This window comes from Rhamphochromis longiceps, linkage group LG18 (genome assembly GCF_057381845.1).
Source record: "Rhamphochromis longiceps isolate RC_006_pf linkage group LG18, R_longiceps_female_GT1.1, whole genome shotgun sequence".
Classification (NCBI taxonomy): domain Eukaryota; kingdom Metazoa; phylum Chordata; class Actinopteri; order Cichliformes; family Cichlidae; genus Rhamphochromis; species Rhamphochromis longiceps.
The window spans coordinates 13100796-13120079 of record NC_140574.1 but is presented as its reverse complement, the minus strand read 5'-3'; the positions used below and the strand labels follow the sequence as shown (position 1 = coordinate 13120079).

The window sequence follows — 19284 nt, the reverse complement described above, 5'->3', positions numbered from 1 at the left end:
CTTTAATAGAATAGAATAGAATAGAATAGAATAGAATAGAATAGAATAGAATTCAACTTTATTGTCATTGCACATGCACAGGTACAGGGCAACGAAATGCAGTTTGCATCCATCCAGAAGTGCTTTAGTGATATAGATATATTACAATATATATTAGCAATAATATAGATATGTGAGTATATTACAGAAATGGGTCTATTATGGTATGTTATAATGTACACGGTATGAAGTATGTTGTGAATATTCTATAACTATAAGTATGTACAGGCTGTAGTGAGTACAAGCTATGTACAGGCTATGAACAGGATATAAATATGAAAAACTATACAGAATATGAAATGAAATAAATAACTTTACAGAATCTGGGATATACAGCTATACAGAAATGGGAACTATGCAAGTTATAAACAGTTGTAGGATTAAAGATTATCGAATGTACAGAATGATTATTTACACAGAGCTATACAGTAGTGCAGTTAAGATAAGTGAGGGTGTAGATAGTTTCTACAGAGGCTATATAAAGTGCTAGTGGTTGTGAGTGGTGGTTCAGTCCATGTTATTATTGTGTTTGAGGGTACAGTTGTCCATTGTGGGTGTGTGTATGTTCAGTCCATGAGTTAACGTGGGTCAGATGTCAGGAGGCAGAGTTCAGGAGTCTGACAGCTGTGGGGAAGAAGCTGTTCCGGTACCTGGTGGTCTTAGTCCGGAGGCTCCTGTGGCGCCTCCCAGAGGGCAGGAGGGTGAAGAGTCCATGTGATGGGTGACTGGGGTCTTTGATGATTTTCCCAGCCCTTTTCAGACACCGCTTCCTGTAGATGTCTTTTATGGCAGGAAGTGGTGCTCCGGCGATGCGCTGGGCAGTTTTCACGACCCTCTGCAACGCCTTCCGGTCCGAGGCAGAGCAGTTCCCGTACCAGACTGTTATACAGTTGGTCAGGATGCTCTCGATGGTGCAGCGATAGAAGTTCACCAGGATGTCTGAGGACAGGTGGTTCTTCCTCAGAGTCCTCAAGAAGAAGAGGCGCTGGTGAGCCTTCTTGACCAGCTTGGAGCAGTTGGTCGTCCAGGTGAGATCCTCGGAGATGTGGACTCCCAGGAACTTGAAGCTGCTCACACGCTCCACAGCCGTCCCCTTAATGTGGATGGGTGGATGTGGGTCAGCATTCCTCCTGTAGTCCACGATGAGCTCCTTGGTCTTCTCGGTGTTAAGCAGCAGGTTGTTTCTGTCGCACCACTCAGCCAGACGATCCACCTCCTCCCTGTAGGCGGCCTCATCGTTGTCACTGATGAGGCCAATCACTGTGGTGTCATCTGCAAACTTAATGATGGTGTTGGAACCATCAGCAGGTCTGCAGTCGTGGGTGAAGAGGGAGTAGAGGAAAGGGCTCATCACACAGCCTTGTGGTACACCGGTGTTCATTGTGATGGTAGATGAGCAGCGGTTATCCAGCCGGAATGCTATTGCTGTTGATCTGTTCCGTCGAAATCCGTACTGACTTTCGCTTAGCAGTTGATGTTTTTCAATGAAACTATCAAATCTTTGTGCAAAGAGGTTTTCAAGCACTTTAGAAAACTGTGATAGCAATGATACTGGTCTATAATTATTAAAACTATGTCTGTCTCCCGATTTATAAAGAGAAATATTGGACAAAGGATGCTGAATATGTGGAGCTGTCAGGCAGGAGGAAACGAGGAAGCACACAGATATGGATGTGGTGAAGGAGTAGCTGTAGCTCAAAACATGTGCCAGCTGATGGACGCTCAGTCGTTTTTTCAGACAAAAGACAAAAACAGAAGATAAAAATCTTTAAATCTTATGCGGATAAAGCAAAAAAGGAGACGTAGGCTATGACAAGATTATAATATAAGAGCTAACTTGAGCTTTTCTATAATCTTGTTAGCAAACATGAAATCAGCATAAAGTTTCGCATCATTTTTGTCTCTCCTGAGTTTGAGATATAGTCACCATACGAGAGCCGGCCGTGACCAAATCTAATCACAGTAAAATAAACTTTATTCTGACGCAAAATATCACATTTTTAGGTGTTTAAGTGTTAAGTGTTTAAATTTCGTGTTTCCTCCCAACACAGTATTACGGGACTCGTCACCATAGCAACCGTGTAAAACGGAGCTTTAAAAGGATACTTATTCTAACCCAAACCACCCTCTGCTTGTAACAAAGTGAACTTGATTTTATTTTAAATATCCTAACCATAACAAAGTAATCTTTAATAAATACAGATAAAGTTTGGGAAAAACCGTGACGTCTCTATGTGAGCCACGATTTGCACCAACCTCCGAGTGTGTGTGTCATTATTAGTAGTATGCTCCTTTCACGCACGTGGTACACATCAGTAGGCCTACATATGTAGACTGGAGGTCGGGTTCACGAACTCCCTGAAACTGAGCTTTGGATTTCTTAAAAAAGCTGAGATGATTAGCTTGTTCAGTTAAATGGAGTTCCGGGATGATTTTGGGTCCTGGGAGAGGGTCAGTCATTACAGGAAATGAAGCTACTTTGACAAAGATGACAGGACTGAAGAATACGGATGATGGGACTCCACAATTTGTTTTTAATTCAGTTCCGTTTTATTCATATAGCGCCAATTCACAATAACAGTCGCCTCAAGGGGCTTTAAAGACCCCAAGAGACAGATGACCGCCTAGTAAGCACTTGGCGACAGTGGGAAGGAAAACCTCCATTCTTACCAGGAAGAAACCTCCTGCAAAACGTGAAGAAGCCTCTTGGGTGAGAGGCGAAACACCTTTGCGAACCCAAAAAAGTCCAGTTGCCTCCTTTCTTATTTTCAAGCTTTCAAAAGCTCAATGACTTTTGCAGGATCGAAAAATGGACCAGGAACAAGCGAGAGCTGCCATTTTTGCTCCTCTTTGATCCTGGGGATTTGAAATTGGCCATGTCCTCTGTCAGGAGATTTAGTCATAGTTTGTTTTGTTGTTGTTTTATGTTTACCCCTCAAACTTCAAACGTTTCACTTCACCGTGTCTGAAAAACTGAACTAAGATAATTGTATCTTCAGCCTGTGCTCTTAAAGACTGACATGTTATTATAACATGTCAGTCTTTCAAGGTTGTTAGACTTGTACAGTCCAGAGAAATGTTCATGTTCGTCAGCTGGTAACAATTCTTCAACTAATAAAGCAAGAACCTACTACGAATATATAGCTTTCAAGCAATTTTAAAATACAAGACTCAAATGATGAAACAACAGATATGGAGGACTGGAGGGAGGAGTGACAAATAACACGAGAAATCAAACAATAAACTAGGACTTAAATGCAGCGAGAACAAGCTTAAAAAAGAAAAATACAACATCCAGCGGTCATGGTCCCCGCTTGTCTTCATTAAAAAAAAGTGAACCAACTGTACTTAAAAAGAAGAAAACTTACTTTGTTGTACTCACGGGACACGAATTTGCAGCACATACTCATCTGAACATCATATATTATTGAGTGACAGAACAATGAATTCACGAGACCACGTGGTCATGTGACATGACAGCGATATTAGTGATAAACAGGGGGACAACACATCTTATCACGAGCCTACAATTTAAATTCATTCATTCTAAAACAAAAAGCGTTTGATCGTCAGACATCGCCTCTCCTCTCTTCTGTGGCTGTGGAGGGTCCTCCCGCACTGCGAGCGGTGCTGTGCCGAAGCTTTTTTTAAATTTATCATCATATGCTGCCTGCTTCGCAGCACACCGCACGATTTTTTTCAAATCACCATTTTAAGCAGCGCTGACGCATCAGAGGGCTTCATGACTGGGACAGTGTGTCGGGGTATGGTCAGCTCCTGATGGCCCATGTCTTCCAAAACCAGGCAAGTATCGCCGACAAGAGGTGGATGGTTGTGCATGCATAATGCGCAGTGTGAGCGGTGAGGGGCAGAGCGGCGGGGGGTGTCATCCAGATGTGCTGGATGTAGTCTGTGAAGGTTCACAGACTGGACATTAAATATCAGGATTATCCGATGGTTCAGGGTTTTTGTCGAGGAAATCCTGCACGCGTTTACTAATCTACAGCGAAGATCAATCAGAAAAAAAAGAATCAATATTCTGCAGCTACAGGCGTGATTTATACAACCCACGCTACTGTATTATTATTAATATTATTGTTGTTGTTGTTGATAAAATTCTCTTAAATTATTACAGAGGTGTGCGTGCCACCCCACCTCACACAAGATTTTAAAAACTTAAAAGTATTTCTTGGTGATAATGTTAAATATTACTGTTATTATTGTTCTGTTATTGTAAATTCACTTAATTTAATAAGTGTCAGGGTTCTATGTTTCTATTTCAAAAGTCCAAGTTTAGTTTTGTTCACCTGGTTTTATTTTATTCTATTTCATTTTTAATTCAAGAAGATCAAAGCTCCCTGTGAGGTAGGGTGTCTATTATTTGTGTGAGTTTTTTTTTTTTAAAATTTAATTAAAAGGTTTCTTGAAGTAAAACTGCCATAAATGATTTAAAATTATATTTGGCTTTCTTAAAAGAAAGTGGAGTCATTTAAAACCTGTCACTCCACTGCAAGTCATAAAAAAATAAAGACAAGAGGGAAGGGTTCAGTTTTGACACGTTAAAATATATTCAGTTCAGGCTTATTTTCTAGTCCCGCACCCTGAACAGTCACCTCAAAGCGCTGGTGCTATAAGGAAAAAACACAACAGTATTTAAAACAAAACAAAAAACAATAAATAAATACAAAAAAAACAAGCAACCTGTCAAAGCAAGCACTTTGCAACAGTGGGAAGGAAACAGTCCCTTTTAACAGGAAGAAACCTGAAAATTGTGGGAATATTTTCACATAGAAAATGATTTTTCTACACCAGCACCTGTCTGTTAGGGGTTTTTTTGCCTGGAGTGAAAGCATCTTAACTGAAAGCATTTACACATGAATCAGAGAAAGTTGCACATGTTAATGCATGTCCTTTTTTTGTTTTTATCTCCACAGATTTCCTGATATTGATTCTGTGTGTAATCTGGGACATGGACAGACGGAGCCCAGGAGACAGACAGGCAGACACCAGTAAGACAGTAACCACTGCATCGTCATCATCTGTCGTCACCATGGCAACACCCAGTTCCAGCACCCAGCCGCCCTCTACCTCCCTCAGCATCATCCCACCAGACAGACAAGCAGTCCAGGTAATAAACTGCACCTGCGACCGATATGTGTGTGGCTCGTTTAGTCTTAGTTTCACTTCACAGGTAAAGAGTCGGGGTAATAGACAGGAAGCTGCTTACAGTCCCTACGCACGGTGTGCTTGACAGGCAAAAAGTCCAAGCTATTTCTGTAAAGTGCACACAGAGGACTTGATTTAAAGGTGATCCAAGTAATGAACAGTACCACTGACCTCAGTATGCATTTATCATATTGATATACTGAATATTAATTGTCTATTGACTGTCGTTTGTCAAGCTATCAGGTATTACTTTTACGAGACAGTCCAAAGAATAAACAATAGTAGTAATTATGCATCATAGTATATACACTATATTGTCAAAAATATTCACTCACCCATTCAAATCATTGAATTCACCTGTTCTAATCACTTTCATGGCCACAGGTGTATAAAATCCAACACTGGCATCCAGACTACTTCTACAAACATTTGTGCAAGATCAGGTAGCCCCAGTCCGCTCATGAAATTTCCTCATCACTAAATATTCCTCACTCAACCGTTAGTGGTTAGTGGTTATAGTACAAAGTTTGTGACCTTCAGTAAAATCTGAAGGCCACAAAATTCATGCGGCCTTCAGAGCAGCTCAGTAGCAGTGTGTAGAGAGTTTCATTGAATGGGTTTCCATGGCAGCTGCATTCAAGTCTTACATCACCAAGTACAATGCAAAGCGTCTTATGTGGTGGTGTAAAGCACGCCACCACTGGACTCTGAAGCAGTGGAGAAGCCTTCTTCTGGCAATCTGACTGTCCAGCATTAGTGTCTGACCTCACAACTACATTTCAGGAAAAATCACCAAAAATTCCCCATCATAATAAACCCTATAGATTTAGAATGGGAGTCACTAAAGTTCATATGTGTGTGAAGGCAGACGGGTGAATACATTTGGCAATATAGTGTATTTGAACAGGTGATTAGATTTTGTTGTTAAAGTAGATAAATAGCCTTGTAAGGCTTTTAGCCAGTCTGAAGAAAATGTACATCGTGTGATCCAACAGGTGATCCAACATGCCATGAACAGACCTCAGAGCATGGCGGCCCAGTACTTGCATCAGATGTACGCAGCCCAGCAGCAGCACTTCATGCTGCAGACAGCAGCCCTGCAGCAGCACCAGCATCCCGCACATCTGCAGAGTCTGGCCGCCATCCAGCAGGTCGGGTGGTGTCTGTCTATGTGCTGTGTGTCTGTGTGAGGATCAAGAATAGAAAGTAAAACGTGTTCTCACTGCTTTTCAGGCTTCAGTCTGTCAGAGGTCACCTTCTTCTTCTACAGGCAGTTTGGTTCAGGCTGCGGGTGTTTCCCAAAACTCGGTAAGTGCTTAAGTGTGTTCTCACTCTGAGCACAAATACACACCTGAGCATATTTAGTTTTTGTCACAGCTCTCATCATGCCGCCCCTCATCCAGATAACTTTACCAGCATCTCCAGTGACCGCAAGGCTGATTGGTCGAACTCAGACATCCACTGCCAGCGCAGCCACAATATCTCAGCAGGCCATGCTTCTAGGAAACAGACCTGCCAGCTGTAACCAAGCTCAGATGTACCTTCGAACTCAGATGGTAGAAACCTTTTCATCTTTGATCTCGAGCTGCATTCATGCTGCTTTACTGTGTTGCCATTTTGAGTGCATGAGCAACATTTTATGGCTGATTTTTAACCAACGTGGCGTCTGAGCTTCCCTGTTGCTTCTATCCTTGCCAGCTGATTCTAACTCCTGCAGCCACAGTAGCTGCAATTCAGTCAGACCTCCCCACTGTGACCTCCTGCTCCTCATTACCTACCTCCTCTCAGGTACAATCCTGCCACAGTGCTGCACAATTATGTGCCTCAGGCTGTTACAGAACATACAGTGGACCTATTATGCTCATTTCAGGCTCCATGTTATTGTCCTTGGACTCTCTTGCAGTAGCTTTGCTCACTGCCCACAGCTTTAAAGTTACTTTCTTCTGATTTGCTGCCCCTCTTGATCTCATCATTAAGGATATCCCTCCCCTCTTTGACATCATAAAGAGCAAAGCGGGTTGTGTTTTTTGTTTTGTTTCAACATTGCATACATTATTTAGACCAACGGTCCTCCAACCTTTTTTGCGCCACGGACCGGTTTATGCCCGACAATATTTTCACAGACCGGCCTTTAAGGTGTCGCGGATAAATACAACAAAATAAAACTAGTACCGGTACCGAAAAAAAGAAGATTTATTCATAACACACGTGAAAAGACCCAGGAAAACAGAGTTAGCTATAAAAACGATAACAAAATAACGCTGAAAACCGATAAAACCCTGAAAACCATACATTTCACACCCGAGCCTCAACTCTCGCTCGCTGCTTTAGATCATAATATAAGGAACAGCAGAATAGGTCCACTATTTCTGTATTTATTTACGTGATGTCAGTGTGTTAGGACAAGGTACAGCACTGGCTCTTTACTCCATGACCAGAAACTTTTAATAACTGCGAAGACTAACTGTTAACCTCTAATACTCGCTGCAGAATCTGGCTCTGCGTACCCATTTGCCGGGAGCTCTGGCTACAGCCCACAGCGTCATCTTAAAACCTTCCACCGAGTCCCAGGCCCTGCCTGCAGCTACCTCTTTGTCCAAGAATCCAGTCTGTGGGCTGAAGAGCACCCAACTGACTGATGGCTCAACAGAAACAGCACCATCTGATGCCACCTCGTTGGTGTCAGGACCCCAGATTATAACCCCAGGTGAGTTTGTGTCTTCCACGGTTTGAGATAACTGCAAGTGTAAGAGGCCAGAGACAAACTTAGGGTGGACACTTGGTTTTGGTTTGATACAAGCCATGCAGCAAGCATACTGATGTTCATGTAATGCAGATGTTTGCTTTTTTTGTCAGGTTAAGTTTTTAATGACAGCTCACCTGCTGGTTATTATGTTCCTCGTGCTCCCTCTGCAGCCTACCCTCCAGTGCAAACCCACACTCTAGTCAAGCAGCAGCTGTCCTGTCCAGTAGGCCAGCAGGTGGCGCACCACCAGCTCATCGTCCAGCAGGCCACAGGAGGGGCTCCCAGCAGCAGACAGTTGCAACCAATTGCCCTCAGAGTAGCACCCCGAGATACCCACTCCAATCCTCTTCCTCTGTCGGTTAAAAGACTAACCGCCTCCAGCACCCACTCACAACTACGAAACGAGCCCCCAGCCCTGTCTTCTTCTTCCTCCCCATTAGTCACCAGCATGCTTGCATCATCACCTCAGACTTCAGTCCCAGCTGCTGCCATTCAGCCTCAGCCACCTCCTCTGGTGGCTGCGCCACAGCGTCGGACCTCATTCCCACAGAGCCAGCAGCCTCCACCTCCTCCTCCTCCTCTCATTCTCCCCAGGCTGCCCCAGAACCCCCCGGCCTCCCTTCACAGGGTGTCCCTGCACTCAGTCCGGGCTTTGGCTGTCCAGTCAGGACAGGTACTGCTAACGGAGCGGGAACTGCCTGTGGCGGAGGCTCTGGTCCAGATGCCCTACCAGAACCTGCCACCTCCTCAAACGGTGGCTGTTGATTTGAAAGTGCATCCAGTCAAACACAACGAAACTGCACCCGTGAGTCAGCACGTCCTGCTTTGAAGAGCTCCTGAGTAGATTATGAGTTGGTTTGAATGAGGTTTTGTTTTGTTTTGATTTTCAGTTGGGGCAAAAGTGCAACGTGAACAGTCTGAGCTCAGAGGAAAGGAAAGATCCTCCAAGTTCAGAACAAGACGGGACCGCTACACCACCCTATCAAAATGGTTCAGGTACAGAATTATTCAGTTAACAGGATAACCTGCCTCCATGAGACCCCCTCACCCCTCACTCTTTATGCTTTTTATTGTGTAGCAGTGACGGGTTCATCCTCCATCACCCCCAGCCACTGGAGGAGTCCTCCAGCGGAGGAGTCCTCCCAGCTCACGACCACTGACCATAGCGGCAATAGTGGCACCAACAACCCTCCTCCTCCACCACCTTCTCCTTTACCTCCTCCCCTCCTCCCTGCTTCAGCAAAAGTCCCCAGCCAGCCTCCTTCTGCCCCTGCAAGTCTCCCAGGAAGCCCCAAGAGGTCAACCCACGTCCTCACACACCTCGTGGAGGGCTTTGTCATCAAAGAGGGCCTGGAGCCGTTCCCGGTATGTGGACGTGCCCTGTGCAGAAAGTTTACTGCTGATTAATGGGAAGCACTACAAAAGCACTTAAAATCAGCTTTAATCAATTATTTAATTATGTGTGTATAAACAAAATGAAAATATTTCTGGAGCAGGTGAGGAGAGGAAGGTGGAATAAAACTTTTCCAGGCATTTAAAACTTAAGTAAATGTCTCATTTTAATATTATAAACAGATGTAAATATGACAATTGAAATATGACATTGCATCACTGTCTTTACATTGTAACACTGGTGATGCTCTACAGTCAACAAATGATGTCTGTCACTTTATCAAAGCTGCTGGCATGGCTCATTTATGCAGAAGGTGTCTTTTTACAAGGAAGCTTGATGCAACTAGTTAAGGCTATAGTGAGAGGAACTGGTCAGTGCCAACTTGCAATCTGTCAGCATGCAGTGTTATCGTTGTGCAGGACGTTAGTTGTGTGAAACCTTGTTTCAGTGAATTAAAACTTTTTTCTTTTTCTTTTTTTTCTGCCATTTGGGTTAAAAAAAATTGGTGTAAGGTTTTCAATTTTTGAATGTGCTACTCAATGCAGGTGGGTCGGTCATCACTGTTATCGGAGCAGCAGGCTTCCCTTCCAGAACCCCAGGACGTACCGACCAATGGGGATGCAGCAGACGACAGTCCTCTGGATGCTGACCAGTCAGATTCATCTGACTCTGAGATGGAAAATGACGGCCCTACAGGAGAAGGTGAGAGAGGTGTGCGTGTGTGTGTGTGTGTGTGTGTGTGTGTGTGTGTGTGTGTGTGTGTGTGTGTGTGTGTGTGTGAACATGCATGATTAACAGCTGGTCCTCTGAAGTTGCAGAACTCGGGGAGAGTGTGCCAGACGTGTTGCAGTGTGAGTACTGTGGAAGCAGCGGCTACGCTCGCACGTTTCTGCGCTCCAAACGCTTCTGCTCCATGTCGTGTGTCAGAAGGTAAATAAAACATTTACACAACGTACTAAGTTTTGTCCTCTAGTGTAATTATTTATTACCAAAGAAACATAGTTTCAGTGATTCACCCTATTAACATGAACAAACTGTAGGTTATTACGAGACGCTCATCAGCCATAAGCTCATAAGCTTTGCTTATTGCACCACATCTCAAAGGTGCTCTACTAGACTGAGATCTGGTGACTGTGGAGGGCATTTACAGTGAAGTCATTGTCATGTTAAAGAAACCAGTTTGAGATGATTTGAGCTTTGGGGTTTTGGTGTTATCCTGCTGAAAGAAGCTATTATTAGATTGTTACACTATAGTCATAAAGGGATAGACATAGTCTGCAGCTCGGGTAGGCTGTGGTGTTTTAATGGTGCTCAGTCGGTACAAGAGGCCCAAAGTGTACCAAGAAAATCGAGGACGAGCAATAGTTTTACAATCATCTATTGCAAGTTTTGGTGAGCTCCTGTGAACTAGAGCCTTAGTGTTTTGTTCTTAGCTGACAGGAGTGGTATCCACTGCGGTATCCACTGTGGTCTCCTGCTACTGTAGCCCATCTGATTCAAGGTTTTACGTCTGCATACCTTGGTTATAATGAGTTGTGAATGGCTATCTGAGTTGTAGCCTTGCTATCAACTTGAAACAGTCTGGCCATTCTGCAGTGTGATAGGCTGATTAAATATTTGTGCTAACGACCAGTTAGCACAAATATATGTGCTATGTGAGTGTACATCATACAGTAAATACTCAGCAGGGACTGAAATCACAACTCACAGGTTATTGTAATCTGGGAAGTGCAGAACGGAAAAGTGGCAGTAAAACGACCAATATGAGCAACCTGAGCACAGCTCAGACGAAGACCCATCATTATGGTCATCGTGTGTGACTTTCACTAAAATCAGACCAATTTTTGTGACCTGAATGCAGACACCTCACCATCACGTAAGCTCAGTGGTCCTCCAGCATGAAAAAACAGGCGCTTCATCACCTCCATCCTGCTGCCCGTGACCATGAAATCAATCTCAGTTCACCATGTTGAAGGAAATCTCAATTCCTAAAATATATCAGGAGGACTGAGGAGAGAGGAGGCTTTAGCTATAATTGAGAATGCAAATGCGTGTCCACTGTGGATGCATTTATTTACCTTTAGCATATAAAAGAGTTGTGGGAAACAGCTGGAATATACAAGTCATAGTGGGAGGAGGATTCTTTTTAAACAAGTCATCCTTTTTTCACGTTATTTAACATGATCAAAGTTTCTGCCCTGCACAAAAAAGCACCATGTGTTAAATTAAAGTAATTCTATTTATTTATTTATTAGAAATTGTCATGAGCACAGTTATGTCTGATGTCATAAAATCCAGCTGTGGGTCTGCTAGAACAAAAATGACACATTTCATTGGCATCACTTTAAAATGAGGTGTGACATTTGTGAGGATGACTCAATTTTCTAAGTGCCTGTTCCCTCAGCTCATTTGTTTTCATGTCTCTTCCTCACCTCCTCCTCTCCCATCACCGATGGGAGAAAATAATGTGAAGCGATGGAGCAGATGCATTGGGCACTTGCAAACTATGAAATAAAAAGGGGTTAAGACATGCAGACTTAGGGAACAGGTAACCTAAATCAGAAATTAAAAGAACAAAGATGGGAAGTAAAAGGACATAGTAGTAGTAGTAGTAGTAGTGGAAAACCACATTAGGATCCCACCTTCAAAATAAAACAGGAAGTACGCTGGAAGAAGCACTCACAAGAGGAACACAAGGGGTGTGTTAAAAAGAAACACAAAACAAGAATTTATGATGGCAAGAAAAATCCAAGAATCAGCGTTTCACAACACAGGGCCGATGCATAATACAAAGTCTGTGTAAATTGTAATATTTTATGGTTTGTTATAAAAGTTGATCTTTGTCCGTGAGAACAATGATGATTCATTATTTTGAATCTTTTTATTTTGTTGTTTTCAGTGTTGGTGTGTGTCATTCGGCTGAGGTTCACCACACTGTCTTAGAGTCTGTGGAAAACATGAGCAACACTCACGAACTGTCTGCTTTAACAACAAAGCACTTTTTTCTTCCGCAGAAACTACAGAAAATTACAGTCTGTGTCAGTAAAGTTGAATTACATCATCTGACATCTGCAGCCCGCTGACGCAAGTAGATAATCACTCCCAGGTTTCCCCATGAGTCTCCATCAAAGCAACAAAAAGAGGACAGCTCAGAGTCCCGATGCTACCTTTCCCAACTTATTCACAGACTTCAAGGATGATGTGATATAATAACATTAGGGACGAATGCACTTATTAACCATCTGTGAAGGTTATCCGTCATCCAGGTCATCATAGTTTTCAAAAAACCTAAAGAAGTCCAGACGCATTTCCTTCCAAGCTCTTAGAGCATTTATTTACTCTCAAATAACCCTTAAAAATCCTCACTCTTTTTACCCTAAGGAAAAGAGGTTTGTCAGGGCCACAGTTTGCTGCAGGATTTCATCCAGCAGCAGTGCATAGCTGGTGGGATAGTGTGTAGTTCCAGGGATCAAACCTCTGGCTGCTGGGGCGTTGCAGAGCGTTGCAGTTTTTGTGGGGGACCAAAATATGGGGTTGACCAAGATGGAGAAGAGATTGAGGAGTCTATCCTGTCACTGCTTCAACCAAACCTTTCCACTCTCACCTTCAGATGAGTCAGAGCTGGACTCCAGCTGGTCCATTTCTACCTCTGAGGCCTCCTCCATGTCAGCCTCAGAGTCCTCAGAGGAGGAGGATGCCATCTTAACACTCATGGTTCACGATCACTTCCAGAGCCTGTGTGTGCTGTAAAGTCTTGCCATCTCCAAAATGACTGCTCCTGCACTACTGCGCATACTTCTAACTGTGGCTGCCGTGCAGATGCATAAACTACTTGAGTGAGAACCAAAATAAAGTCCAATTTTGTTTTGGTTCCTGCTGCTGAGATATTGTTGAAGCTCTGAAAGGGTTCTCATCATTCACTGTTATCGAATTAGTTCATAACACCGAGTGTGGCCTTCTAAGAGAACAGACTTGAAGGTGGATATCGCACACATGCACACACATGCACACCATCATCCAACATCAGTAGGACACACACTTATCATTTCAGCAGCAAGGCACTTTTGCAGAAAACATCAAAAGTTGTATTTTCAGTGATTTTCAATTGGACATTGTTTGGCCTGAGGATAAAATTAATATCAGCACTGCCAAAAATACCATTTAAAAAAATGGAATGGCCCAACATGTCCCCAGGATCCTCTAAGGCAGGGGTGTCGAACTCCAGGCCTCGAGTGCTGGTGTCCTGCAGGTTTTAGATATCAACCTGGGTCAAGACACCTGAAGGAGGTCGTTTAGCCATTTAAATCAGCTGTGTTGGATCAAGGACACACACCTGTGCTCTAAGGGTTAATCAAACATTTCACGGCTGTTTTTGTTCAGGTTCAGTGTAAGCTGCACCAAGCGTATCGCGGTGCTGCATGCAGGTCGCATGGCTCACAGGCCCTTGGGAAGGAGAGGACGACCCCCCAGCCGAGTCAACGGAGCCTCCAGAGAGCACTTTGTGATGCAGGTCAGTAGTATCGTCGGCCTGATGCATGCATGTATAAACTGTATGGACGAAAAAGATACTGGGTTACCTGCAGGAGCTGCTCAGCCACTGAAATGGATGGCATGAAGCTCCCTGTGAACAGTTTTTATCCTGATGTTAATCAGAGGAGGTTTGGAGCTCTGCAGTCACTAAAACTCCACGTTAATGTTCTAGGGTTAAAACGACATATCGCGCTTTCTGCAGCTTTCCTCATGGGCGTAACTTTGTGCTGAACATTAGGGGGGTCAGGATCTCTGTCTCTCTAAATAAATAAATCTGGGTAAATTCCCAGATGATTAAACATGCAACTATTTTGCTGGTGTTAACAGAAATGAGTAAAGAAAATCAACAACCTATTTATGCAAGACAATTCATAATTTTATTGGGGGGGGGGGGGGTTATATTGGCTAGATCTGATTATACCCCCTGGAAATTACACCGCTGGCTTTCCTGAAATACTCATCAGTTAAGTGTTTGTGTGCAAGTTTGGAAAACAGTAAATGACTAACTACATGTTCACATGACAAACAAAGGCAAGCCTGTTTGTTTAAAGAAGAACAGCTTTGGAGGTTTTACTAATAGCACTTATCTACCAGAAGGACTTTATTGGTAGTTGTGTTGGGTTTGCCTCTCTTTGCTGTGAGTAAAAACGACATCGTATGCATCTTGTCAATTTATTCTCACAATCCAAAAAGAAAAACATATGTCATCTCTTTTGCAACTTCTTTTCAACACAAACACACTGCAGACACAAAACGATCTGCAGCTTCACATTTGTAAGCAAACCAGCATGTTGGACAGAATATTGGGGGTGATCGGGTCAGCTGGCAGATGGGGATCTCTAATGAAAACAGCCGAATGGGCTTTGCCGGTGGCCAGATTCTTAGATGTCTATCAGCTCTGGAAACAAACATTAAAATGACTCATGCAAAAATATGTTAAGGCTGCAGAGCTTTCAAGCATGTTGCCCTGTTATATGCTGTTTTAAATCACTCTTCATTCAAAAATATGAAGAACAGACTTACAGGCTGATGATTATTACAGTTAGGTGTAACAAAAATGGATTTTTGAAGGCTGATAGACTCCAGAGGTGGTTATGCATACATGTTTTTTTTCTGGTGGAAACAGGTTGGAAATATTTCTAAAAAGACATTTAAATGTTTATTTGATGCTTGAAACATTCCACGGAGCTCGAACCACGAGGTTTGTAAGTAAAATTTTATTTATATAGCACATTTCTAGATAAAAGATCACAAAGTGCTTTACAAGGTATAGGAACAGATTAAAAAGACAAAGTACAGTCAAAAGTTAACAAAATGCAATTTTATAAAGATGTTTTTAGCTGTTTTTTTTTTTAAAAGTAATCAGTGAATCAGCAGATCTTAAGTTCTGAGGAAGAGAATTCCACAGTCTGGCGGCCACAGTAGCAAAAGCTCGATCACCCCTAGTTTTCAGTCTCGTATACTGAATAACAAGTAATCCCTGACCACAAGACCTCAGAGACCTACTAGGGGCATAGGGCTGTAAAAGTTCAATGATGTATGATGGTGCTTGTTCTTGAAGAGCCTTAAATGTCAGAACCAGAATCTTAAAGTGGACTCTGAATTCGACAGGGAGCCAGTGTAACTGTATAAGCAACGGTGCTATATGTGAGTATTTCGATGTTTTCGTCAGAAGCCTTGCTGCAGCATTTTGGACAGTCTGCAGACGCTCCAGGGAACTTTTGTTTAGACATGTGAACAGTGAATTGCAATAGTCCAGTCATGATGAAATAAAAGCATGAATAACAATCTCCAGTTCAGTATGAGATATTATGGGGCTCAATTTAGAAATATTTCTTAAATGATAGAAGCAAGACCGAACCAGAGATTTGACGTGAATATCCAATGTAAGAGCAGGATCGAAGGTTATCCCTAGGTTCCTGATAGATGGTTTCACAAATGTTGAAAGGGGACCAAGAGCATTCATTATGCTGGGTACATGTCTGTCTGGAGCACATAAAAGGACTTCAGTTTTATTTTCATTTAGTTGGAGACAATTGTCGGCCATCCAACCTTTGATGGTTTCCAAATACACATTTAAAATCCGCAGCTTAGAAGCATCTTCAGGTTTAAAAGATATATATAGTTGGATGTCGTCTGCGTAGCAGTGGTAACAAATATCCTCAAAAGGGCTCAAAATATGCTGGAGAGGAAGTAAATAAATTAAAAACAATAATGGCCCCAGCACAGAGCCTTGTGGCACACCAAAGGACAGGGACGTAGAAGATGACCTGTACTTAGAAACTGCCACAGAAGAGTATCGTTCACAAAGATACGAGGAGAACCACTCTAAGGCAGACCCAGATACACCGACCCAGTATTTCAGCCTATCAAGCAAAATATAATGGTCAACGGTGTCAAAGGCCGACGTGAGATCCAACATTAAGAGAACAGAACACTTACCTGCATCGCTTTGCATCAGAATGTCATTGGAAACTCTAAGAAGGGCTGTTTCAGTAGAATGAGCTTTACGAAAGCCAGACTGAAATTTGTCAAAGATATTATATTTGTCTAAAACTGCTGTAAGCTGCTTAGCCACAATCTTCTCTAAAATCTTAGCAATTAACGGTATTTTTGAGATCGGTCTGTAGTTGCTAGTGAGAGATGGGTCCAGCATAGGCTTTTTTAACAGGGGGTATATAACAGCAGTTTTAAAATAAGCAGGGACTTTGCCAGATCCCAAAGAGGTGTTACTTATAGTGAGCATACAGGGACCAATAGAGTAAAAGACATTTTTGAATAACGATGCGGGTAAAATGTCGAGTGAACAAGAGGATACTTTTGTTGCACTAACTATTTTTCCCAGCTCGGATAGTGAAACAGGTAAAAATCTTTCTAAAACAACAGGCCGAACTGGCGTGGGAACTGACAGTGCAGATGCTGATGGGGACAATTTTTTCCTTATATTGCTAATTTTTTCTAAAAAGAAAGCAAGAAATGTTTCACAGTCTTCAGCAGAAGAAATAATGGCAGCAGGTGGAGCAGGAGTAATGATATCAGTAATAGTATCAAATAAGACCTTAGGATTACCTCTGCTCTTTGCAACCAACTGAGAAAAGTAAGCAGCCCTTGCATCTCTAATAGCATTGTTAAAAGAGGCTAAAAGATCCTTTAAATAAAGGAGATGAACATTTAAATGAGTTTGCAGCTCAAAGTCAATACTTACAATGAGCTATAACTAAAATTTATTTCAGACTGGTAAGAATTAAACCTCACCTGAGACACGGTCTAACACCTGCTTTCTGTTTGTTACTGTATGAAGTCCAGCTCTGAAATACACTGTGAATTTTTGTGTCTTTGTGCTTCTCAGGCCCACAGGTCATTTGGCTCCAAAGAGACCCAACAGAGTTCACCGAGAGAGGAAGATGAGCATCACGAGGAGGAGGAGGAAGAGGAGGAAGAACCTCCCGTTCCCATGACGACCAGGCTTCGAAAACAGGCTGAGAGAGCGCAAGAGAGGGTGAGGGAGCAGAGGACCGTAGAAACGATCATCGTTTCAGACGCAGAAGACGACGTCGGCTGTCCGTCTCAGTGGAACGTGGAGCAAGTGTTTTCCTACATCAGCACCCTGCCAGGTAATGCAGTTTTTCACACTCCTGAGGCACAGCTTTTATTGCTAAAGAAATGGCAAACATTAACAGTACGACCTCTGACCTCGCAGCACGTCTGTGTCGGTTTGTAGTTTGGTGTGTTGGGTTTGCTTTAAGGTAAGTTTTGCTTCTCTCTCGCAGTTTTTGACAGGTTAAATATGATTTGCAGGCATGAAAGTTTCATGTGGACATGTGCTGGTTAAGGGTGACTGCACATAGTGTACACCCACCAGCCACTTCATTAGGTACACCTGTTCAATTGCTCGTTAGCACAAATATCTTCAGCGACCTGCTTGAATTCAAGCTGAGCATCAGATTGAGCAAAAAATGTGATTTTACTTTAAATTTGGCACTGTTGGCACATTGAAACTGAAGGAGATGGGCTTCGGCAGCAGAATACCACACTGGGTGCTACATCTATCAGCTAAGAACTGGAAAACGAGGCTATAGGTCACACAGAATGACCACTCCGGTTCTCTTTCCATCAGGTGGTGCTGATGTAGCCGAGGAGTTTCGCTCCCAGGAAATAGATGGGCAGGCTCTGCTGCTTCTCACAGAGGATCACCTGGTCAGCACCATGAACCTTAAACTGGGACCCGCACTGAAGCTTTGCGCGCACATCAACTCCCTCAAAGATGCATAAACACGTAACATTCCTCCTCTTAGTGAATGTAAAGAAAAGCAAGGATCTGCTCACCTCTGCAGAGACAATGAGGAAGTGCTGCTCATCTTTAAACTGCCTATTTTTAAACACTGTCACAAAAGAGAGCAGAGCTCGCTGAGTTGAACTGACTGCAGTTTTTTTTTTTTTTTTTTTTTTTTAAAAGACCACTGCCAACTATTTTTCCGGGTTTTAGCTTTCCATTACCCAAGGACTCAAAGTCGACTCGCTCTCAGATGATTTTACAGTTTTACCTCAGCTGCTCTGGCTCGTTTCTCCTGATAGTTTCACGTTTACAAGTCTCAGCAGTGCATATTTAAGTTTCCCATAATCACTCAAAACCAGTTAAACTGCAAAAGGCTATATTTGCCATCTTTTGTATATTGAAGGATTAAAATGCAACATTTTATTACATTTAAATACTTAAACCAAAAAGGTACCATATAAAAATCCAACTCTTCGCAGCAAACCAGGCAACAGGGGAAGGACTATTTATACACACAGGGTAATAAGGGAAGTGGAGACAGCTGGGGATATGATACACAGGTGCAGAGAAACTAGGTAATCACTGGGGAGGAGGTAAAACTCAAAGCAACACACAGGAGACCACAATCTATGAAAGTTTATTTATGCTACCAAAAACTTTTATTTTTTTTGCTGTCAATAAGTCAAAATTTGGGATATTATCTTATTGAAAATTATTTTCTCAGAAGTTTGAGTTGATAAGTTGAAATTCTGACCTACAGGTGATTTTAAATTTTTTTTGGTTTTTTTCACTTTATTTTTCACCCCAACTTAACACAGACACCAGAAAACTCATTTGTTACACAAAAGGAACACAAGAGTTTAGAATAATGAAGAGAAAATAACACAGGGACACACACAACCTGAAAGTTCTCACCTGGGACAGGAATCAAATGAGCACCAAAAACAGATTCAAAAATATAACAAAGGATCAAACTCACAATAGAACATGAAGAAATCCAAACATGAATACTGACGTGCTCTAATGGGTCCTTTCTTCGCTGCCTGGCTCCATGGAGCCCAAGTGACATTTGCCATAGAAACAAACTACTGAGTACAATTTTTCAGTTACAGCAATCAAATTTTGCCTGCTGCA

The 19284-nt window shown here is 42.6% G+C and overlaps 1 protein-coding gene across 3 annotated transcripts; it reads left to right on the top strand.

Moving 5' to 3' along the window:
* Positions 1–959: 959 nt before the first annotated feature.
* phc3a (polyhomeotic homolog 3a) lies at positions 960–18921 on the top strand. 3 transcript variants are annotated; one of them, XM_085389720.1, is made up of 15 exons: positions 960–1067; positions 4974–5167; positions 6201–6356; positions 6439–6513; positions 6609–6761; positions 6904–6993; positions 7696–7912; positions 8122–8756; positions 8842–8947; positions 9030–9316; positions 9890–10046; positions 10157–10274; positions 13725–13854; positions 17224–17488; positions 17992–18921. In XM_085389720.1, the coding sequence occupies exons 2-15, from the start codon at positions 5009–5011 to the stop codon at positions 18144–18146; spliced, it is 2703 nt and encodes a 900-aa protein (XP_085245846.1). In that variant the 5' UTR covers positions 960–1067; positions 4974–5008; the 3' UTR covers positions 18147–18921. The 3 variants fall into 3 exon arrangements, with proteins under 3 accessions (XP_085245846.1, XP_085245847.1, XP_085245845.1); XM_085389721.1 differs by lacking the exon at positions 960–1067 and adding an exon at positions 3720–3843 and having other exon boundaries at positions 10163–10274; XM_085389719.1 differs by lacking the exon at positions 960–1067 and adding an exon at positions 3720–3843.
* Positions 18922–19284: the final 363 nt, after the last annotated feature.

Coding starts and splice junctions, on each gene's coding strand:
- phc3a (XM_085389720.1), top strand. CDS start 5,009: ATGGACAGACGGAGCCCAGGAGACAGACAGGCAGACACCAGTAAGACA. Junction 8,757..8,841: donor AACACAACGAAACTGCACCC/GTGAGTCAGCAC, acceptor TTTGATTTTCAG/TTGGGGCAAAAGTGCAACGT. Junction 10,275..13,724: donor TCCATGTCGTGTGTCAGAAG/GTAAATAAAACA, acceptor GTTTTTGTTCAG/GTTCAGTGTAAGCTGCACCA.